General features: G+C 39.8%; 3 protein-coding genes and 1 long non-coding RNA gene across 7 annotated transcripts; 2 read left to right on the top strand and 2 right to left on the bottom strand.

Moving 5' to 3' along the window:
* Positions 1–3,109: 3,109 nt before the first annotated feature.
* LOC105354736 lies at positions 3,110–4,058 on the bottom strand. Its single transcript, XR_909295.3, has 2 exons — positions 3,513–4,058; positions 3,110–3,436 (listed from the first exon to the last, which is right to left on the bottom strand). It is a non-coding gene; the product is annotated as an uncharacterized LOC105354736 (long non-coding RNA).
* dnajb5 (DnaJ heat shock protein family (Hsp40) member B5) lies at positions 3,401–11,418 on the top strand. Its single transcript, XM_004072620.3, has 4 exons — positions 3,401–3,514; positions 4,095–4,356; positions 4,427–5,088; positions 10,021–11,418. The coding sequence occupies exons 2-4, from the start codon at positions 4,146–4,148 to the stop codon at positions 10,252–10,254; spliced, it is 1,107 nt and encodes a 368-aa protein (XP_004072668.1). The 5' UTR covers positions 3,401–3,514; positions 4,095–4,145; the 3' UTR covers positions 10,255–11,418.
* An 886-nt stretch (positions 11,419–12,304) lies between these two features.
* Positions 12,305–15,856, top strand: LOC101175168 (alcohol dehydrogenase [NADP(+)] A-like). Of its 4 annotated transcripts, none has more exons than XM_011479220.3 (9): positions 12,305–12,432; positions 13,053–13,195; positions 13,276–13,395; positions 13,738–13,889; positions 13,963–14,158; positions 14,239–14,288; positions 14,374–14,523; positions 14,603–14,775; positions 15,116–15,856. In XM_011479220.3, coding segments are annotated over exons 2-9 (924 nt in total). In that variant the 5' UTR covers positions 12,305–12,432; positions 13,053–13,114; the 3' UTR covers positions 15,118–15,856. The 4 variants fall into 4 exon arrangements, with proteins under 4 accessions (XP_011477522.1, XP_011477521.1, XP_004072467.1 ...); XM_011479219.3 differs by having other exon boundaries at positions 12,306–12,432; positions 14,603–14,762; XM_004072419.4 differs by having other exon boundaries at positions 12,307–12,432; positions 13,098–13,195; positions 14,603–14,762.
* Positions 15,508–23,202, bottom strand: vcp (valosin containing protein). The gene is made up of 17 exons (XM_004072418.4): positions 23,054–23,202; positions 21,146–21,257; positions 20,883–21,055; positions 20,665–20,807; positions 20,448–20,578; positions 20,233–20,364; positions 19,980–20,082; positions 19,698–19,831; positions 19,370–19,505; positions 18,197–18,309; positions 17,830–17,994; positions 17,604–17,726; positions 17,309–17,521; positions 16,901–17,209; positions 16,555–16,710; positions 16,288–16,442; positions 15,508–16,075 (listed from the first exon to the last, which is right to left on the bottom strand). The coding sequence occupies exons 1-17, from the start codon at positions 23,068–23,070 to the stop codon at positions 15,970–15,972; spliced, it is 2,421 nt and encodes an 806-aa protein (XP_004072466.1). The 5' UTR covers positions 23,071–23,202; the 3' UTR covers positions 15,508–15,969.
* Between the last annotated feature and the right edge of the window lie 353 nt (positions 23,203–23,555).

Here is a 23,555-nt window from a genome sequence, read left to right as displayed (position 1 = left end):
TCATTCGGTTCATGCTGGTTGTGCCAGATCCCAAGGTATTTCCCTCTTTGTCAGACCATTCAAAACCTGGAAAAAAATAGAAAAGGGTAGTGCAAACATGTGAAATTCTATGACAGAATATTAAAAATGGTCTTCTATTTGACAGGATACCAAAACTAAAATTCTAGAAAGATTTCTCATGGACAGAAGAATCTAAAGCGTTGTCTTGGTCATTGTTTAGCTCAGCAGTGGGAACATTTTATGGATTTTTGCGGCCACAGGAACTCAGAAAAAACTGTCTTACTTTCTGTCTCACAGGAGAAATAATCTTATCAAAAAAGTTTTTCAATAGCAAAATAATCTTAGTGTAAGACAACAGGACTTCGCGACTAGACCCTTTTTCTAAAAATAAGAATTCTTGGTAATACCTTTTTTTTTTACCTCATTGGTAGATTTCTTTTGCTTGTTTAAAATAAATCTGCCAATTGGGAAAGTTTTTTTTTATTTCTAAGGGGCCTGTTTTTGCAGTGAAACTGACATTTTGCACTGTGATCTCTGGAAATCAGAGGATTCTACAGCCCATGTTTTAGTTACTCTGCTTCCTATTTGTTAAACAATTTAGATTACAATCAAAAATGTTGTCCATCCAATGTTGTATTTGGCTAATATGTATGTTATAAAACATAAACCATGTCCATGCAGCTTTTGTGACATGCTCTCCCCTTCACATGTTTGACACACAGACAGCTGCTTTGAAGGAAACTACTGAAAATCTGCTTGTTTCCTTCCTAGAATTTTCTTGTCTAAGAAACTGAGCATCATCATGAAGGAAATTTGACTGACACCCACATGAAGGAAGAAGAAATAAAAGAGCTTTCATACAGAATTGCTCAGGAGGGCGTTACTCAGATAAAGTCTGTGTTCTGTGTGAATACCTTCATACTTACTTGACATCAACACATCTGCTAGGAACAAACCTCTCTTCAGGCAATGGTGGTCTCCATGGTTACAGGATGAATTGATGTAAAGTGGGGGTGGTGATGGTGGGGGGAACTGAGGATGGAGGAGTGCTCATGGACATTCATTGAAGCCTCATATTTGAAGTCAAAAACAGACTCTGTGTCTTTTATAAACTCCTCATTTAGTCAGATTTCTACTTCTCAGCTCAGAGGATGAAGTTTGCTGAAACATCCTGTATCTATGAAACACATTGTGTTGATACTGGCTCCATAGGATGCCTCATTCCACGTCCTAACACACAAACATTTGGTATTTACTGTATACACGTGACTTCAGGACCTGCTGAAAGGGTACTCCTGGCAGACACATCACTGTCTGGCAGATTCTATGTCACCATGGAAACCCAGCATCAGGTCAGAAATAGTCGTTCCTGGGCTGTTTAGTGTGTTCTGTCTGAGAGCAGCACGTGGAAAGTGATGGCATTTCTCATGACTGATACTTAAAATGCAGACACTTAAAAAAAAGGAAAAAAATCTGTTTCTCCTATTGAATTACTGCACTAACAGTTACAGTGAGATATCAAAGGCTGAGCCAAGCACGGCTGCATGAATAAAGGTCTTCTGCTGTGCAGCTGTTCAAGCGTGACAGCTGCTCTGACCAGAAGTCCTGCAGAAATGACAAAGGGAATTTCTCCGACAACCCCCCCCCCCCCCTGTCCTCCTGCAGCTGCTGTACAAATCAGAAACTATACAGAGCAAATGTACGCAGCATGTCTGTGGGTGTCAGAAACTCTCACTCTCTGTACAATCACTTTTTTTCACCTAATCTTATCATCTGTCTGGTGACTCAAATTTAAATCAATCTTAATTTTTTGTTCCCTGTCAGACAGACATTGCTCTGCTTTGTGTGCCTCCCTGCGCACTTTAAAAATCCTCAGTTGTGACTCAGACTTTCAGCAGCGCTGCACTAATATGACAATTTGTCTGAAAGCTGAGGAAGCTGCTTGATGATTGATCAGCAGTGACGACAGTGAGAATGTCAAGTGGGAAAAAAATGTGTTTGACCCTCTGTAAATTCATAAATGTAGAATTAGCTTTTTAGTTTAAAATTTGGCAAATATTAATGCTAAAGAAATGTTAGGTTGACTACCAAAACCTCAGATCTCAGTAGCCTATAGGGTTTTCTTCAGGCGCAGAGGTAGAACAGTCATCTTCTGATCAAAAGATGCAGGTTCAGTTCCCACCTTGGCCACCTGTATATTGATGTGTCCTTGGGCAAAAAACACTGAACCCCACATTGCTCCAGGTAGTTATTGGTCGGCATCAGTGTTCTGCGGTGGAGCTACCATCTGTGTGTGTGGGACTGAAGTACTTGGGCCTTTAAGTTAGTATAAAGCACTATATAAGTATACATAATTTACCAAGTAACCCTTGTGCTATCCGAGGCACTTGAACATTGGGAGTTGGGTCATCTAGACCCACTAGACAGTGCTCTGAACCTTTTCTCTTCAATGATTTGTGAACCTCACTGGTGTCCATGGATTACATGAAATCTTTCCACCTTTGTCATGGTAGGGAGAACACGTCAATGTAAGGGTGGGGTCATCTAAGATAGCACAAGGGATAAGGATCAAATTATTTGAATCAGTTGTAGTAGTACACATTCTTTTACAAAGCAAACACTCCAATAAATGCAGAGTTTACTTATTTCAAATAACAGCTAGAGATTTTTTTTACGAAAGATAGATTTTAAATCTTTGTAATACTTTTACTGTTTTAAGAAATTGGGGCTGCAGTGATGTTTGCTTTCATGTCTCAAACTGCACCAGGTTCCCCTCCTCAGTCAAAAATCATCAGAAAGGTATAAAATAAATTAATAAGTTATTTCTCTTTGAATTATTAGAAATGGCTTTATCAGTTAAAGAACCATAAGTTCCTAACTTTTTCGTAAGGAGGGACAAGAGGTGTCCATAAGGAAATGTATCTTTGTATTGTAAAGACAGAGTTGTTTTATATTAATGACATGTTGCAATCCAGGTAAATCTGCTGATTTCTGTGAGTTCTGGTTCCACCTGGTCTGTAAAGATGGAAAATGAAAGTGGGGGTGTGTGAGGAGTCATCATCATATGACTCAGGAGCCTTTTTACACCAACTCATCTGGCACGACTCTATTCACGCACAGAACTGAACTTTATAAAGTCAGATCACGAAAAGCCTTGAATTGTTTTCAATAAACCAAAAGATCTGCGTCCTGATTCTCCCCTTCGTCTTGATTGTCAGAGTTTGTCATTGTCTTGTCGGGCTTTCCACGTCCCTCCGGCTCGCAGCACATCCGCAGCTCTGATTCGGGCTCCCTGCTGTCAGCGTGAGTCCGCGGCTCCACTGAAACGTCAGGCGGGCTTCAGCGTTTGCTCACCGGTTATTTCCGAGCGGATCCTCCCGGCGTCCTGACGTCAGTTTATAAGGAGCCAGCAGAGCCGGGGCGGCAGACAGCAGGGCTGAAGAGAAGAAAGAAAGGCAGAAATAAAAGCCGGACCATGCTGGTGTGAATGATCGTCGATCATCGTCGCTTACTGGTAGGATTTTATTCCTCTTAGTTGCCGTATTCGGTGTCAGACAGAAAGCTTCAGATTCATTTCAGTTCTGGTTGAGATTCGTCTTTAAATGTCCGATCTGAAAGGATTTGCGATCATCTCCTCGTTGAGGTGGGCGCAGACATTTCTCCCTCTTGGGGCTTTCGTGGTCCAACAGTGCTGGGAGGCACCGCAGTGCCTCAGTAAATAAATGGGGCTTTCTTTAGCCTGTCAGCTTGGGTTTCCTTTCCAGCCGGTTAAACACAGCGGAGGCAGACCTCCAGGATCACCTGCATCCGGCACTCACAGCGGCTTATTTCTGCTCTGCTATAATCACCAAATACTGTAAATGCACAAGCGTTTCCTTTAGTAATAATCCTAAAGTTGAGAAGGAGACGTCCTCTAATCAAGCAGATGGATGGGGATCCCTCTGCACTGGCATTGCAGAACCATAGCTACAGTTAACAAATCAGCTTTTTCTATTTCCAACATAAGGCTGAAAACACCAAAGAGAAGCTTTTTAGTCCAGACTGGACACTGACTTTCTACTTAAGGCTCTTAAAGAAAGTCTTTTCTCTTCTAGTGACCCAAACCTGAGCCAAAGAAGAGGCTCCTGACTCCCAACATTGGAAGAATGGGGAAGGACTACTACAAGATTTTGGGGATTCCCAAAGGCTCAAATGAAGAGGAGATCAAAAAGGCGTACCGCCGCATGGCACTCCGCTTCCATCCTGACAAGAACACAGATGCCAACGCAGAGGAAAAGTTCAAGGAGATTGCAGAGGCCTATGAGGTTCTCAGTGACCCTAAGAAGAGGGTGGTCTACGACCAGCTGGGAGAGGAAGGCGAGTCCAAGGCCAACTTTATAACTTTATTGCTTGTGTGATTTGGTCTAATCCCTCTTCTCCATCACAGGGTTGAAGACAGGTGGCAGCAGCTCATCAGGTGCTCCTGGAAGCTCAACATACCACTACACTTTCCATGGAGATCCTCATGCAACTTTTGCCTCCTTCTTTGGCGGCTCCAACCCTTTTGACATGTTTTTTGGCTCCAACCGGAGCCACAGTCGCTCCAATGGTTTCCCCTTTCACGGCGACCATAGCAACGACCCAGACCAAGACACAGAAATGGACGAGGATGAACCTTTTACTCACTTTGGGAGACAGTTTGGATTTCCAGGCGGGATGAATAATGGCTTCCCGGGGGAAGCCCGCAGGAGAAGAGGCGCTCCATCAGATCGGCCTGGGAACAACAGGAAGCATCAAGACCCTCCAGTGGTCCATGAGTTGAAGGTTTCTCTAGAGGAGATCTTCCACGGCTGCACCAAGCGTATGAAGATCACCCGCCGCAGGCTGAACCCAGATGGAAGGAGCATGAGAACAGAGGACAAGATCCTCAACATCGTCATCAAGAAGGGCTGGAAAGAGGGGACGAAGATTACTTTCCCAAAGGAGGGGGATGAGACTCCTGAGAACATTCCTGCCGATATAGCCTTTGTTCTAAAAGATAAAGGGCACACTCACTTCAGAAGAGATGGTTCCAACATCATTTACAACTGCAAGATAAGTCTAAAAGAGGTGAGCCCATCTTTCGTGAACCTACATCTCGCCAAACACTCGTGTGTGGTTTTTTTTGTGTGGCCTTTTTTCTTTAGAATATGTGAATTTGATTCCTAGTAGTCAGTGGGGAACGTTTGGAACTGAAATAGAGTGGAATCTTAAAGGCACAGGCACCTGGAATAACTTTTTTACAAAAGGCAAACTGTTTGCGTAAAAAGGTGTGATTGAAATCAAACAGCATAGTTTCTGGAGTGAGTTATATGTGCATAGATGAAGCTATTGCTGGATGGCAGGATCAGTGGAGGCAGTGTCTATGGCACTGCAGTGCTAGAGAGGCAACAGGAATTTGGTGTGACTGTGTGGCAGACTTCAACCCATCACTCCCACTGGTTCTGTGGTGCCGAATGAAATCATATAAGAAAAATATCAACCACGTCTGAAAACTTCAAGCCCTACACAGCCATAAACACAAATACAAGTGCACACATCTGAACCTTCAAACATATTTGCAAACAGCCTCAACTAAAGATGGATTGTTGTGCAACAGTGGTGATAATCCATGCAACTATTATAGTTACATCAGGATATTTAATTAGCCGCTTACAGACCATAAGGCCAACGGGTGCATCCCAGTAATAATGTTTCCAAATGTGACACTTGCTAGTCTGTTGTTCACAAGCAGGTTTTCCTTGAGTCCTACATGCTAGAAGAGTTGTTTGAAGGGCTGGGGGTTGATATTTTTTTGCAATTTAATCTGAATTCATGTTGATTTAAAAGAAAATCTATATATTCTAAATGCTATTTTCCTTGAAAAGAAATGTTTCAATCTGAAAATCAAGGTATTTGTATGATTAAAATTATTTCTTAAAACAAAACAGTTTTTATTTCATAACAAAAATTGTTTTGAAGAAAAATCAATAAATAGATTCTATGACCCAATATTACATCTTGTACATAAATACATAGTTATTCATTCTTTTTTTATCATTATATAAAAACAAAAGGCTAATTTCAGTTATATAAAGTATTAATTGTTCTTTACGTTTCCTGAAATAAATAAACAGAAAATCTGGCATACGACCATTGGAACTTAGATTTTAAGCACCAGAGGCTGCACGTCACAGTACACTGGGCTTGGTGAGTCACACAGATGAGAAAATGCTTTTTTATGTGATTAGACAGTGATTAAATTTGCATATTGGGCCTCCCACACCTAAAACCCTTCTTCCTTTATCAGCACAGCCAGAGAATAGACTTAGTTCCTTTGCACTAAAAGATCAGATTGGGATGGGACAGATATGGCTGAGGCGAGGGGGTGGGGGTCAGGGGTATATGAGAACTGGGTCAGATGATTCGGTTTCCAAAACAAATAAAAGCTTGCGTTGCATTATTCCTTTTTTCATCTGCTTTCTATGAAAATCAAATGCCAAGTGCTGCATACTATAAAAACCTAATGCCCAGTGTTGCTCATTATTCCAACAGATAATGCATTTTCATCACTGGGAGCATTTCTCTCTGAGTTATTTAGTCTAAAACCTGAAGATGAAAGTGGCAGAATGTCAAGCCCAGTTGATATTTTGGAGATGTAATTATTTTTGACAAATTGAAAGCGTTGGATGCTCTGCAAGCATTCGTTTTCAGCCGTTACTCACGAGCTGCAGAGCTTGACATTTTTGAGGGTCTTTAGAAATTGTCATCACTGTGACAGCATTGATTGTATCCAATAACTCAGTGAATCCCTTAAAACTCAACTATATCACGGACAACAGGAAAGTTGTCTTGGGAACCAATGAAGCCAGTGTAATGTGATACCATAAGACCAAGACAAAAATTTCTAGAACCTCTAAATGCAGCTTTCAGTTCAGATGCAAAACCCACATCCAGACACATATAGATGCTAATTGTAGCTGTTGGGCTCTAAAAATGAAATGCTGATCTTTGAACAGCCTCAAACAGATAGACACTGACAGACATTTTATGATGGTGCACTTTTAGATTGAGGTTGGAAACAAGTCCAGAGTTCTGTGAGAGGATTGATGACTCAAAACAAAACATAAAAGTTTAAGTATGTACATTAAAATGACAATCAACATACAGACTCAAGGAATAAATGCTGTTCTGGTGAGAAATCGTACAAGAGTAGCTAATGTCTATTGGCTTGTTGGCCAGCCTTTGAGGTATTGTAGTCTGAGCTGAGGCTTTTGCCATCAATGGATCCTCTGATCAGCTGGCAGTACAGTATGTGTGAAGCACCATGGCAACCCGTGTCTGCGCTAGAGATTCACATTACTCAATGGAAGTGTTTATAACAAGAAGATGAGCCTCTAGTGTCTATCACAATGAAGTCTCACACAACTGAATGTAGTGGGTAAATGGCAACTGTCATCTTTGTCAGATAAGTTCACCAACAGAACTAATAGAACATTCCTCACATGTGATAGCATGTATCACATGTCAGAGGTAAGACAATACAAGCAGAAGCACTAGTACTTTATGAGCCACTGGTAGGATTGCAGATTTTAGCAAAACTCAAGGATCTAAATGTCGAAACAAAGGCTGTAGAAATTCTAACTTAGACCCCATTTAGCAAATGAATGCCTATTATTAGCTCCACGTCCATCTTAAACAGTCCAGCTGGAAACCTTCATTCAGTATTTATACTTCTGATGTCTAAATCCCATTTTGAACGGATGTTTTTACTACCTTGGTGGATGAATTACTCAAAAAAATAGGACACAAAGCTATAAACACTTGTAAAGGCTCCATCATATTTGTCTTCCTTTTTAAAGGACATTGTCACGTGTTACCTCATGACAAAATGTAGACCTTGAGGTTTTGTAAAATAAGTAAAAATGAAGACAACATTGACTACTGAAGGAAATGTTTATTTACATGTCTGTGTGATTTGGGTCAGACCTACTTTGTCTTCTTATTAGCATTGCAGTAATGCACAATGCACTCATGAAAGAGTACTGATGTGAAAATTGGGTTGAACATTTAAAGTAGAAAATGTCCCAAGGATGAGGCGTAAGGACTACTAGCACACATTTTATATTTATATCACCATGGTTAACTCAAAAGAAATATACAAAGGTGCATTTAAAATGATCTCAAAGTGATAACCTTCACTAAGTTTGATAATGATTCCATTTAACACATTCCAGATGTTAAATGTGCCTTAATAGGGACAAATCTATACTTCATAACATTTAAAGACTTTATTAGTCCTATGTGTCTGAATGCTAATTTTGTGTGTATTATTTTAGTTAAAGACCTTTTTTGGACAAACTCTACAATATTTGTTGACTAAGTCTATTATTTTTGCCAAAATCAGACAAAACTACCAGTCAAAAAAAGTAAAAATATATACAGTTATTGTTCCCAGTTCATTCAGCTTATCAAACCTCTTGATAATCCTCATGTCTTATTGTTTGTTCAAGATACCAAATACCTATGAAATACCTGGGAAACTAAAATTTCCTTTTAGTGTTGATAATCATATTTGCTAAAGTTGGACATTTTTGTGACCCTGTTAAAGTGGGATGCTTAACATTTCAAAGATTCCTATGATTATTTGGAAATTAGCTTGGTTACAGAGAATATAATGGCATAGTAAAACTAGAATAATTTGATGCACTGGAGGAGTCTCGCTGTTTATTTTTGGTTCATAAAGTATAAGTAAAGTCCCCTTAAAGCTTCATGTGATATCTATGAGAAGTGAAAAAATAATCATTCTTACTTTTAAAACAAACTAAGGTATTGCTTGTTATACGTTTTTATTTAATTTTTATTACTTAAATGATTGACTCAAACATTTTACACTGTGAATTACAAGTGATGAATAATTGATATTTTTCCTTCAATTTCATGGTTTTCATTCCTTAAAACCATCTGCCTCATAAAGGAGGAACAGTTTGTTCAAGAGTACACTTAATGACTGAGCTGTGGGTGTAATTACTTGTTCTGGTCTATTAAAAACGGGCTCTCTGAGTGGTTTGACGGTTGGGCTAGATTCATGGGGCATTGTGATAAGGAGTTAAAGTTTTGTCTGTGTCTGTGAGGGGAGGTAGTGCACCCATGAGTGTGTGGATCTGACAAGCCCCCCAAGTATTTACAAGCTCAGCCAATTCCTGCTTCAACTCATTAGCCCGAGTTATGAGACTGTTGCTAATATTAGTCTCCTCTGCAATACCCACACATAGACACACAAAAACACACAGCATTTTGTACATCTAAAATCAAATCTAATTCCATCTCGTGTTATTTAGTGTCAAACCACATCCTGTAAACCTTACCAGCAACCTGTAAAATGTGTTTTAATCCCCATAAAAGGACAACTTGCTGATTATCTGATGAGGCCCTAACAAGGTAAAAAAAGAAAAGCAACACACACTAACACTAGTTTGACAGTTGTTCTTAGGGGGAGATTCCATTGACTTCTATTCCATTCATCTGCAAAGCCCAACCCCAACCATTACCAGTGGAAGCCTAAATGTGATCTATATTCACAGTAACATTAGCCTTGGAGCTAACTAGAAGTTGGAAAAAAACATTATTTTTTTCATTTTCCGAGTCTGTATAAAGACGACTTGTCTTTAAAAAAGTTGTAAATTTTCCCAGAAATAGCAGTTAAAATTTAACAATTACAAGAACACCCAAATGCAGCAGTGGTGTGTTCACTCACAGGCGGTCCTTAAGGATGCCCTTTTAGATTTGGGTTTCCATGTTGATATAAAAGCAAGAAACACAGAAAGAATCTAGAAACTTAACACATTAGCATGCAACCAACACAGAAAGAACAACAAAGCTTGTCTTATGATAACATGAGGTGGGGGATGATAAACTCCAGTTTTAACTCATGGAAAACATGATGTCACAGAGATATTAATGGCTTTGGCATTTCTTGTGCTGGAAGGATGTTAACCCTCTGTGTGTTTTTCCCCTGTCTAGGCTCTCTGTGGCTGCACCGTTAGTATTCCCACGCTGGAAAACCGGGTCATCTCGCTCCCCTGCCTTGACATCATCAAGCCGGGAATGGTGAAGCGGCTCAGAGGCGAAGGCCTTCCTTTTCCTAAGAACCCGTCGCAGCGGGGTGACCTCATCGTGGAGTTCTCTGTTCGCTTTCCTGATAGGATCCCACCGCAGTCCCGAGAGATTATCCGACAACACCTTCCCTCATCCTAAAAGAGCATCCTTTTTTTTTCCCTCCACCGCCTCACACACCAGTCTAGATCCAGAAAAAAGAACTACCAGTAAAAATTCTTGATCTTCTGTTTAGTAGTTAGGTAGTTTCCCTCTCCTTTTCCTGTTTCAGTGCATGCAGCGTTACACGGATGCCTGGGACTTCTCCCCAGGAGTTTGAGGAGATTTGGCTCACGCTCCTGCAAAAGGATTCGAGCGGTGAAGCTGAGGAACTGTGGCTTTGACGGGCTCCTTTTTTCTTAGCAGCTTTGTACGGATTTGTTATTGGTTTTATAAGCTCTTCAAGTCTTCAAACCTTGTTTTTTTTTATATGACCTGTTAGGAATTTTTCAAGTAAAAAGGACTTTTTTCTGAAATTTTCTTTCCTAAAAATTTTAAAATAAGATGTTTTTCTTTGTACCTTGATTGTGCTAGCAGTTGTAATATGTTCAGTGCACACTAAAACTGGACATGGGATTTAGTTCAATTCAGCTCTGTGCATAAGCTTTTTTTGTTATGATCAGTCTCCCTCAAAGTTTGTTAACACAGGGAATTCCATGACACACGTAAAGCCCCAGTGCTTTATGGTTTATATCGATGTAATTTAGTTCCATGGATAAGTTTGGAAATGACAATCATACACTGTAAGAGCAGTGTGAGCTCAGAATTTATAATCTACATGTTAAATGGGTGCTTTCTCTTCTGAGCTGCTGGCTGCTCTGAACTGAATAGCCTTTGCTCATTATCTAAGCGGCATAGGTGCCTTAGCCCAGTGCCACACCAACCTTATACGCGACAAAAACTCAGAGGTAGGTGATGTTGTAATGTATACAAACAGACATGTTTGAACGTAAGACTCAATGCTGTGTGAGACATTCACAACTGAGGAAAATTAAGCTATCAAAACATGTGAAGTTCATAAAGTACTGTAAGCAGAGAAGAAATGAGACTGAGAGATTGGTCTATGTATTGGTAAAGTGCTATCTAAGTTCAGGATGGATTTCCTGGAGGACCAGAATCATGGCCTCATTTTTTTACCTTAAAAGGCCTAGATTGCTCCGCAATTTTGGTTGTGGACATTCTGTTCTCACTTGTGGCATTTGAAGGCCATGTTTTGGTGCTAACGTGAGCATTGCCAAAAAATAAATGGTATATCTGCTGGTTTCATGGGATTGTTGTGGTGTGATGAATGCATCTGGCCACTGGAGGAACTGTACTTTAAACTTTGCCATAATGATCAGTTGGTAGAAATTCTCATTCAGTGTTATTTTTAACTTTCCAGAGGCTGTTCTGGGTCTCAGTTGCAGGGGCTTTGAATGGGTTCAACTGATGATTGATTAATTCGGGTTTGTGGATTCTGTCAAAACTAAAGAGTTGATGGAACAGATCAGAACGCCTAGTCTGTGTGACTAGCCTGCCTCCTAAAGCCTCTGAAGACAATGAAGAGTGGCTGTAACCAATAAAAGCAGCAGCTGCTGCTGAAAGACTGTGCTGATGTACATTAAAAAAAAACTATTTATTAACTTTTCAGAATGGAACAAATAAACTAAAATGTGTCAAGTTGGTGTCACTTCCTTATATTCTGAAAAAACCTTTTAAGTTCCCTTGAACTTTTAACACAGTTTCTATTTTTTTTAAAGCAGCAAACCCCTTTTTTTATTCTTAGCAAGACATGTATGTGACCCATATTTGTATTTTTTAGATTTGCTGATTTACATAATGCACTGGAAATGTGTCGTCTGATAAAAATATAACTAATATCTTGAAGCAAAGAGAGAGAAAAAAATCAACAAAAATCCCTTTGAATACCAGTCTAACAGCATTCATTCTTATTTTCTAACTAAAGAGGGATGTCACCACCAATTCCAGCCATAATACTAAATAGAAACACGTTTTACTGAAATGTTACATTTTATGTTTGATGAGCAACATGTTAGGTTTCTGAAACTGAACAAAAAAGTGTTTAAATAGGAAAAATAATCAGTTCAGCCAAAACAAAAACAACTAAATGTTGTTTCTTGTTTTTTATCTTGGGGGATTCTGGCATCAATGTTTAACTGTGAGCACAGTGGAGTTTGGACACTTCCCATCACTGCTAGTTATGGATAAATAAAGAGAGACTTCGACCTCACGCTGCCAAAACCCAGATGGACGCAAACCTCACTTTATAAGTGATTCAAGGTAAGAACAAAAAAGAGATTTGATCGTATTTGGTCCGATTATTCGCCTTTTGACATGCAGCTGTAGCTGAAAGGAATCAGGTGAGGCGATCTGCTTTAGGAGACTGAGATGATGGCTGTGTTTTAACGATCAAAGTGTTAGAGTGCAGATAGAACTGGAAAATGGTAAGCTGCATGCAGGATGCTTAAAGTCTGCAACAATAAACTGTGCCTAATGGCAATATCAGCCATTTCTGGCTGTGTGGTATGTTTCCTTCAAAGTTTAAATATCCGCTGAGCTGTTTGACTCAAAGAGAAAAAAGAAGTAGGTCAACTGAAATTTTGTCTGCTGTTTTTATGCTGGATAGCTAATGCATTCTCTTTTTTTTTATATGCAGAATTCATAGACACCCAGTTTTGCATTTATTCTCATGGGGATGTTGAGTTCATTCCCTTCCATTTACAAAGCCTAACCTTAAACCTAGTTCATTTCAAACTGCTTTACATGTCTTAACCATAACCAGAATTACTTTGAAAACTCACACATTCAATTGTCCCCAAAGGATAATTAATGAATCCATGTGTGGGTGTATGAGTAACAGAGTGTTAGGACTGAATGGTCACTGTACCCACTCCCCATAGGAGTAAACCTGACACATTCCACTGTAGCCGTCTCTCCATCGGCAGGTCCTCAAAGTTGCAACATGGGCACTTTTGTGACTCTCTCATCGGGCCAGAGGATGCCCATGATTGGACTCGGCACGTGGAAGAGTTCTGCAGGACAGGTACAGTTATAAATATGCAGATCTTGTCACCGAAACCCAAGCTTGAATCCTAAAGAGCATGAGAATCCATGCATTTTCAGGTGAAACAGGCGGTGGTGGCAGCTTTAGAATGTGGCTACAGGCACATCGACTGTGCTGCAGTCTACGGCAATGAGCAGGAGATTGGAGAGGCTCTGGCTCTGTGTGTTGGTCCGGGGAAGGTAAGACGCTTTTCACTAAAATTGGGTATTACTGTTGATTAGTGAGCTAAGAAGCAGAACCGTAAGTCAATTTTGTTATTTTTTTTTATCACATTAGCTCGATCAATAAATTGGCCCATCCGATCTTGGTTGTGCAGCATTTCATTTCCAAACTACTGTTAATGCTAGGATAAATCTAAATTGTATTCAACACGTTTAGCTGAGGAAAATTACCACAAAGGTAAAGGTTGGAACCAAAGTATACCAGCCCTCAAGGTCAAAGGGTTTTTAAATGTTTTTGATTTTATTTTTAATGGATTCAGTTTAAGTACATTTGCACGAGCATGGTCCTTTTTACACCAGACTCTGAGGCGTGAAGAGCTCTTTGTGACTTCCAAACTGTGGAACACCAAGCATGATCCAGAGGATGTGGAAGACGCCTGCAGGACCAGTTTGGCCCACTTGGGTCTTTCTTATCTGGACCTTTACCTCATGCACTGGCCCATGGCTTTTCAGTGAGTGGTATTTAGGAGAACGTGCCCCGCAAAACAGATGCATTTTATCACAAACACTATGCTGACGTTTCAGGAAAGGGAAAGAGCTGATGCCCCGAAGAAACGATGGAACCATCTGCTACTCTAACACGCACTACAGAGATACTTGGAAAGCCATGGAGAACCTGGTGGATAAAGGTCTTGTGAAGGCTATAGGATTGTCCAACTTCAATGCTAGGCAAATGGAGGAAATCATCCGTGTAGCAAAACACAAACCTGTGGTGAACCAGGTTGAACTATTTCTACATCTTTAATTAAATTACAATTCATTACAAAATGAGAACCTGAGAATTAAAGTCTTACATTACAGGTAGAATGCCACCCTTATCTGTCTCAAGCAGACCTTCTGTCACACTGTCAGTAAGTGAGACACAGAAGATCTTAACTTTTCTTCTAAGACTATTCAAAACTCTTCATAAACCGCACTCTTTTCTTCTGTTTTCAGGTCTTTGGCAATTTGTGTGACGGCCTACAGTCCTCTGGGGAGTGGAGACAGACCCTGGGCATCTCCAGATGAACCCAGTCTACTGGAGGATCCTAAACTGGGGGTAATCGCTCAAAGATACCAGAAATCACCTGCTCAGGTGATCCTCAGGTATGACCAACCATCTTTACAACTCACATACGCCTTCAGATCCAACAGAAAACTAAAACGTAATCATCTCACACCTTAGGTGGCACATTCAGAGGGGCGTGGCATGCATCCCCAAAAGTGTTACGCTCTCCAGAATCCAGCAGAACCTGAACGTGTTTGATTTCAACTTGTCGCAAGAGGACATGAAGCTGATCAATTCTTTCAGCTGCAAGAGGCGTTTCATCGTTCCGACAGCAGTGGTGAGAACTCAATGTATGAACCTATGTGCTCTCCCCCACTCTTAATGGGGGGGGGGGGGGGAATTCAAGTCACTTAATGGTCAAATGAAGTATTGCACCACAACTCTATTGGGTAAAGCTCCAATTACTGTAGGCAAAAAAGCTCAGGCTGTGAATTTACTAAGGGCCTGGTTAGAAATTTAGGATGTATGGAGAAATGTTAGTTCAGATCATGAAGTTATTGGGAATTCTAGAAAGAAAGAAAAAAAACAGATACCCAAAAAAAGTGTAAACCATGTATACCATTTTTTAAATGAATTGTTTTTTCTTGCAATTTGCATTTTCTGACCAAAACATTTCCAACTCTTTTACAGAAGGATGGCAAGACAGTGTGGAGAGATGCAGAACATCCACATTTCCCTTTCCACGACGCCTACTGAGTCTACACTCAAGACCAACTAACTTGTTGGGAATAAATGCCAACAAGGACACACTTTAGGAGTGACACTGTTGACTGACAGAACTGCTTTCCAGTCAATACATTTTCATTTTTTCCTTTAGCAGCATTAAAACACTGAAGCTTAAACGAGACCTTCTGTAGTTAAGTGGAAAAAATAAAAACTCTTGCCAACACCCATCTTTTGCATCATTAGCTAGGATTGTGTACAGTTTGCATGCAAAGATGTGGGTTTAAATAAAAATAATTAGGGGGTTAGATGCCATAAGGAATCTTTGCCCTTAAAGAGGAAACACAAAAAACAAAATATTTCAATTTCTTCAGATTTTATTTTCAACAACATAACCTTGACAAATCTGTAATACATTATATGCTACTGTTTATTTTAAAAAAGAAAGGAGAAATATCAGCAATGTGTTTTTTTTGTCTTTCCAAGTCTCGCACATATTCCAATCAGCATAGCCATTTGTGTTGAGAAATACAGAGAATGAGGCCACTCAAAAAAAAAAAAAAGAAAAAAAAAAGAAACCCAGTCACCCAGCCACCCCACTGAGAAGAAACTCTGCGTCTGACTCACCTTATATTTCCAAAATCCCCAACTCAGAATGAAGTCAGGGTAAGCCAATAAGCTACATGCTTTCTCAATATGGGGGGGGGGAGAATAAAAAAAAAAAAAAACATGAAAGAAGCACAAAGTCCTAAAAATGTGGAATCTGGTGAGAATTTGTACAGGTGTGATCCCAGTACTGGCCACTGAGGGGCAGTCTGCTTTTATCCGTAAAGATCATCATCATTATCTTCATTGAACACCGGACCAGTTCCCGCTCCGCCTGCACCATGACTTGGACCACTTCCTCCAGGAGTACTAGAGGGAAACCTGAAAGGCAAGAAAACTTATTACCTACTTTTGTGAAACCCAACAATTTTCTAATATTGTAAACAGATAATACAATCCTTCTGAGGCCATTGTCGTATTAGGATGCCCCCCTAAACAAAATGCAGCTTTGGCTGCTGTTGACTTATTTGCTCATTAGAAGTACTTCAGCATCTTCCACATTGGAAAAACATTCCAATTTCACAGCTACAGACCTGAAGCTTCCAAATCCACGGCTCTGCTGCAGTGTCTGAGCAAACATCTCATATTTGCGAATATCATTGTCACTGACAGAACGGCGAGCAAATCTCATTGCTTCTTCAAAGTGGTCTTTCCTGATTTCTGGAACAGGATCGTCCTCTTCAACTTCCTGTGAGGGCATGACGGCACAAAAAAACAGGATGGAAATGGTTAGGTCCACAAAGAATCCCAAGCAGTGCAGATGTTCATTCCAGGATAAGCAGCATTTGAACAGTCCTGACCATAGCAGATGGGTTGGTCTGCCTTTCCCTCTCTCTGCGGATCTCACTCTCAATGCTCTCTCTGATGGCCAGTTTGCACGCCCGCTGGCAGATCTCGGTAAGATCTGCTCCAGAGAAGCCGTTGGTCATCTTAGCCAGGAAGTCCAAGTCCACATCCTAAATTTTGTAAAACTATTAGTTTATTTTTTCCAAGTGGAGAGAACATTTGTGCAATAATACCAAAGTTGCTTTTACATTGGATTTGAAAACAAATGCCACAGTTGGTGGACCTTCAGAAAAATCTACACAACTTTTGTTACACAGATAAAGCTTCATACATCCTGGTGGTGGGAGGAACAACTGTCACCTTGCTGATGGGACTCTTGCGGAGGTTGGCCTTCAGGATGCTGATCCTGCTCTTCTCATCGGGCAAGGGGATGTAGATGAGCTGATCGAGGCGGCCGGGTCTCAGAATGGCAGGGTCAATGATGTCTGGTCTGTTTGTGGCTCCGATGATGAAGACATTCTTCTTGCTCGACATTCCATCCATTTCCGTCAGGATCTGGTTGATCACGCGGTCAGCTGCTCCACCGCCATCACCAACGTTGCCGCCACGAGCCTTAGCTATGGAGTCAAGCTCGTCAAAGAAGAGAACACATGGAGCAGCCTGACGAGCCTGGAGACAAGACAAAAACCAAACAGGTTTATTTCGTTTTACAACTTTATGTATGAATTCTTTAAAAAAAAAAAAAAAGGGGGGGGGGGGGTCGCTTACCTTGTCAAATATCTCCCTGACGTTGGCCTCAGACTCTCCAAACCACATGGTGAGCAGCTCAGGTCCTTTGATGGAGATGAAGTTTGCCTGGCATTCGTTGGCAATTGCTTTGGCCAGCAGAGTCTTACCACAACCAGGGGGACCATAGAAAAGTACACCTTTGGAAGGGGTCATGCCAAACTTCAGGAACTTGTCTGGATGCTCCACTGGGTACTGAATTAAGGGAAGGAGGATGCACATTTACCACAGTCCCAGACATTTCAATCCCGGCACTTTCATATGATGTTACACATACCTGGACCAACTCCTGCAGCTCTCTCTTAACATCTTCCAGACCTCCAATATCATCCCAGGTGATGTTGGGAACTTCAACAATCGTCTCCCTCAGTGCTGATGGGTTACTCTGGCTCAGAGCCCACTGCAAGACAGCACTGATCGGGTTAGCATTGATCCAGCCCAGTGCTAGCTGTGTGTACTAATGGACTACTATATGATTTCAAACGATTCCATTACAGGTTTACCTTGAAGTCATCCATGGTAACAGCAAGTGAGTTCATGACTTCAGCATCGATGGTCTCGTCCTCAAGGTCGATCAGGTCCATCTTCTTTCTAATGGCCTGGAGAGCAGCCTCAGAGCAGAGAGCAGCCAGATCTGCACCTACATGACCATGGGTCTCATTGGCAACCTGCAAAAGACAATCAAATTCACTGTAGAAACCAAAGTTACACCACTATGTAAAAAAAACCTGCGATAATGATTAATTACATTTTAACTTAAAATATTCACAAACTAATAGAAAAAAGAAATTTATCATTTATCAAGAAAAAGGCATCTACTTGAACATGTTGTATTTTGGACAAAAATAAAGGACTTTTGAAGGCACAAACCTGTTCCAAGTCCACATCATCAGCCAGTTTCATGTTCTTGGTGTGAATCTGCAGAATCTCCAATCTGCCGGTTGCATCAGGGATGCCAATATCCACTTCTCTGTCAAAACGGCCTACAATGGAAAGGTGTGAAAATAAAATTGGATCAATGAAAATGAAGAAGTTTACCATCTATCTAAAAACCTAAAATTTATAAGATCATCAACTTAAAAACTTCTAACTTAATTCATTAAATTTGTTGAATTTCTTTACCAGGCAAAACATTGACCTCCATTTTAAAAATTGGAATTCTCTTTTTTTTCTTTAAATCAGAATATGAAAAGTTATTTAATTGAAAATTTATAAATTTGAATTGAATCAAAATATATTTATTTGAATTGAAATAGACTTTTTCATCCTTACTGGGATGACAATAGTTTCTAAAGTGCCAGCAAGAAATTTTGTTTCAACATGTTAGCAGCTTAACTTGCAATGCATTTTCAAACAAAATGAACAAGCCACAGGATTTCTTAAGAAAACCTGGTTTGGAAAAACAATTTGTTTCATTAACAAGAAAAAGTTTCTTATTAAAATGAAACTTAAAAAAACCCAAACATTTAGGAATAGAGTGCAACTTAAATTCTATGGTTGAAAGTAGGTCTGATGTTCAAAAGTCTTAACTGCACAGGATCATTTTAAGTCAACATTAGGGCTGCACGATATGAAGAAAACTCGCGATATGCGATATCAGTGATTAATATTGCGATAACGATATAATTTGCGGTATATAAACAATTAGCAAAACAACCAAAAATATTATTCCCATTCCATTACAACAGCTTAAAAATTATACTACAAATGACCCTTGTTGACATAGGAGGCGAACATACAACATAATAGGGCGCAATCCGATTAGTTAACAACGTGAAGGGGTCCACCTGATTGCTCAAATGCAGAAAGGGATACTTTCAATCCATTAAACACTTCAAGTTGCCATAAGATTGTTTGGCCACATCTAAGGTAACCATTTATTGCAAATTTGCTGTCTTTTGCGATATGCATATTGCACAGCTTGATATTGCGATAACAATAAATTTGCGGTATATTGTGCAGGCCTAGTCGACATTCAAATAATAAAAGGCTGCGGGGTGAAATCTAAAACGAGCGACCTAAGGGCTTCTAAAGACTGTTTACCAAATCTCCTGAGAGCCGGATCGATGCTGTTGGGTCTGTTGGTGGCAGCCATGACAATCACATGAGCTCTCTGTTTCAGACCATCCATAAGAGTCAGCAGCTGTGACACAATGCGCCTCTCCACCTCCCCATGAGTCTGAAAAAGCAGAGTGCCATTAGTAAAATGTGTCTATATTTTTTTTGTCTCAGCTAATCTAAAGCACATAGCCAATACAGTCACTAGTACATGAATTTAAAAGAGAAGATACACAAAGAATTGCTGTGCTTTCAAGGGCCTGAACCTAAAACTCATAGTGCACCGACAAAGTTACCACCCTACATTACTCACCTTCTCTCTCTTTGGAGCGATTGCATCAAGTTCATCAATAAAAATGATGGCAGGAGCATTTTTCTCAGCTTCTTCAAAGGCCTTTCTCAGGTTACTCTCACTCTCTCCAGCCAACTTACTCATGATCTCCGGGCCTGAAATAGAGAGAACGATACTTTAACAAGAAAATATCATTGAACACAACGATTCAGATAAATACAAGCATAGCCAATCAGAACACTGACTTTCAGCATCATCTCACCCATACTAGAAAACTTTACATCCAAACGGATATATTCATACCATTAATAAGAAAGAAGAACGCTCCAGTTTCATTGGCCACAGCCCTGGCGATTAAAGTTTTTCCAGTTCCAGGGGGTCCATAAAGCAGGATTCCACGAGGGGGCTTATTTAAAACGAAAACAAAAAATGTGGGGTGAGAGCTTTATTTAAAAAAAATTTTTTTTTAATTTTAAGTGTACAATCCCATTTATCACACACAAAACCACTTGTGTGATTCAGTACCATATTTTCCCTTCAGGTTAGCGTTCCTCACCTTGACTCCTATGGCCTTAAACAGTGCCGGGTGTCTGAGAGGCAGCTCCACCATCTCTTTGATCTGGGCCAACTGCTTCCTTACTCCTCCAATATCATCATAGCCCACTTCGTTCAGAGACTCTTCCTCATCCTAAATGTTTAAATATACAATGTTTAAGTTTTCCTTTATTTGGATTTCTTTCCCTCCCGCCAGGGCCAACATCTGAAACTCACCTCCCTCCGGATTGGCTCACCCTCACAATGAATGACTGTGTCAGGAGCAACGATACAGTAGGGGGAAGGATCTGTCTCAACCACCTTAAACTCCACTGCACGCATGCCTCCTCTGACCAGAAAGATGTCACCTTAAGAGAAATAATGGTTACATTGTGTTTTACAGTAAAATAGACTGGCATCGGTCTTTAACTTAACAATGGATCTCAGCAATCACCTTTGCGGATTGGCCTGTAAGCCTCCAAGAAGTATGGCTTCAGGTAAACCTCAAACAGGTTCCCAGTAATTCCCTCTACTGTGTCATCTATTGGAAGGACGTGAATCCTTTTCCCATATTTGACATCAGGACATGGCTGAATGCTGAGGGTGACATTAAAAACCATGTTACACATGGTACTGGGTGGAGATTAAAATACAAAAAAGCAGGCTTCTCACCTGATGACATCACCGAGACGGACTCTCAGATTGTTGCGCACCACCCTGTTCATGCGAACCTTTTCATCTGAACAGGTGTCATCGGAGAGTACGATGCACACAGTCTCTCGTCTCTTCTTTCCCTTCATCAGCACTGTGTCTCCACGGAAGAGCTGCAGCTCATCCATTTTGGCCTTGATTGAAAAGTAATGTTATTAATAATCTTTACACTTGAGAGAATTTGATTTTGTTGCTCTAGCTCAGAATAAACCTTTTTTTTTTACCTGAGACAGAGAGACTACACTGTTGTCCTCATTGATAGACTCATCAACAATCAGTCTGTTGGGCCTGCTCTTTTGTTTCAGGATTGCTGTTGATAAATCATCATTTTTGGAGCTGTGTTGACAAAGAAAAACCGTGTTAATATACAAATACATTTTTAAGTTGTCAAAAATCTCAACATAGAAAAATAAAAAGGGGCGATGTGAAGAATATCTAAAAGACCTAAAAATTATAAACTTCTAACATGTTTTCTAATTTTTTTTGTTTGATTCACAGACCTTAAAGAAATGACATTTAAAGTACAATCATTTTAATCAACCACAACCTTTGATAAATCTGTCAATAAAGCAGCTAACTTTGCTCTATCGTTACATATTAATCAATAAAACTGAGGCTTGAAACCAAATGCTACTGAGCTTGTCAAAAACACAGATTGATTCCATCCTAAAAATAAGGTATTACAGTTATGTGTGTACAGTACAAAACAGCTAGTTAGGCAATACAATAAAAGAATACAGTTATAAAAGTTTCTTAATTTAGGTGAATAGGTTTTGAGTATTTAAAGCTGAATATTATTCAAAAGAAATTCTGATACCTATTTCTTAAATAAACTTGTATTTAATGTTGATTTTGGTTGATATCAACAAAGTTCTATAGATCAAGTATTTATAAGAGTTTTTTTTAACTAGTTATTTTTCTTTTTAAAGAAAAATAAATATTGCCAAGATTTTTTTTTTTTTTTTTTTTAGCTTGAGTACCATTTTAAATTCGGCATGAGTCTTACAACGAACTAACTAAGCACAGACATTTCCTATTACCGGCCTAAATTTACTTTTTAGTGTTTACGAGTCTGGGTTGCTTTTACTAATGCATACATACAAATGCAATTTTCTGCTTTTTCTAGTTTCAAGACATGCTAACGGATCTATTACACAACACTGGGCGACAGAATTGCGCTATTCAAATTTTTATTATTATTCGTAGAGTACACGAAGATCAACTGTAGATATGAATTAACCATACATTTATGTCTCAGCTGACGCGTTTCGAGAAAACTCGTTGCCAGTTTCTAGGGTTTCTCTTTTAGGTTGCTAATGTTAGCATTGCGCTAACCGGCAGGCTAGCAAGAAAACCCAGATGACACAGCAAAAGAATATGAAAACAACTTTGTTAGCCATGCCCTTCATCTAACGATTTACGTTACAACTAAAGATAATACTAAACGTTGTCACTACTATTTAATAACCTTTAAAAGTTTAATGTAGTGCAAAAACGTCTGGGCTAACGATGAATATAACCCACGTATAATGACTTAGATGTACTAGTCTATTAGCATGTTTAATTGCACTGTAGCGCAGCAGTTGAAGACAGCTAGCTCACCGCGGACAAAACTGCCGACCGGCTTCATTTGTCTACCCACTAGCCCATCATACAACCGTTTTGGTAGTGTTAAACACTTTGTAGCATGTACTTGTCCCTGTAACTGGTTTTCCCAAAATCTAAAAATAGGCCAATAGCGGACGGGCCAATTTCTTGGTGTGATGGTGGATGGCTTTGGCCTTGACACTGCTACTAAGCTAACGTTAGCACAGAAACACGACAGGATGACTGCGCTGTGAGCTCACTGTCACACAGTTATCCAACTACATGTATCCAATCAATCATCACGATGTATTGACAAAACTGTCGTTTTTTTCTGGTTAAGAATGGTTGATAGAATTCGAAAAAAAAAGTGCGGAGATTGAAGTATCTGACCCCGTTAGCTCATTTGCTATCAAACTCGGCAATGCATTAGCATTAAGCTAACTAGAAATACTAACGTATTCGAACCAATTGGGATTTCACACGGTTAAAGCTAGCAATTATATAAAAATGATAATCGATTCAATCTACGCTATTTTTTTACTTACTCTCCTCCCGAGGCCATGGTCGTCCACCTAAATTGCTTGTAATAAGTTAATTCTACCTAAAATTCCGAGACTTCACCGGTTTTCGCTACTTCTCTGAGAAACCACAAGAAAGAGTAGCAGATGACGTGCCGTCTTTACGCTTATAGCATGAGTCGGACGCTTCCGATCTCGTAATTGGCTAAGAACAACCCATCAAAATTCGATAGCCAATCAAGAAATAGGAGCTCGCCGTCACCAGGAGCAGTGTGGCAGTTTAGCCCATTACGAGGGCGGAGGGGAGTCATATTTTCATCAAAATCTCTCCTATTGGCTCATTACTAAATCCATTTCATCCAATAAACATCTACCGCGTTATTTACCGAAGACAAAAAAAATGCTTAGATATTTTTTAAACTGAATTAAAATTAAAATGTAACTATTAATTTAATTAGTTTCCCGTGATAAAAATAAACCCCCTATGTTCCACTAAGTTCGACTTGATTAGCCCTAAAATGTCATATGG

This window comes from Oryzias latipes, chromosome 9 (genome assembly GCF_002234675.1).
Source record: "Oryzias latipes chromosome 9, ASM223467v1".
Lineage (NCBI taxonomy): Eukaryota > Metazoa > Chordata > Actinopteri > Beloniformes > Adrianichthyidae > Oryzias > Oryzias latipes.
This window is presented reverse-complemented; position numbering and strand designations above follow the sequence as displayed.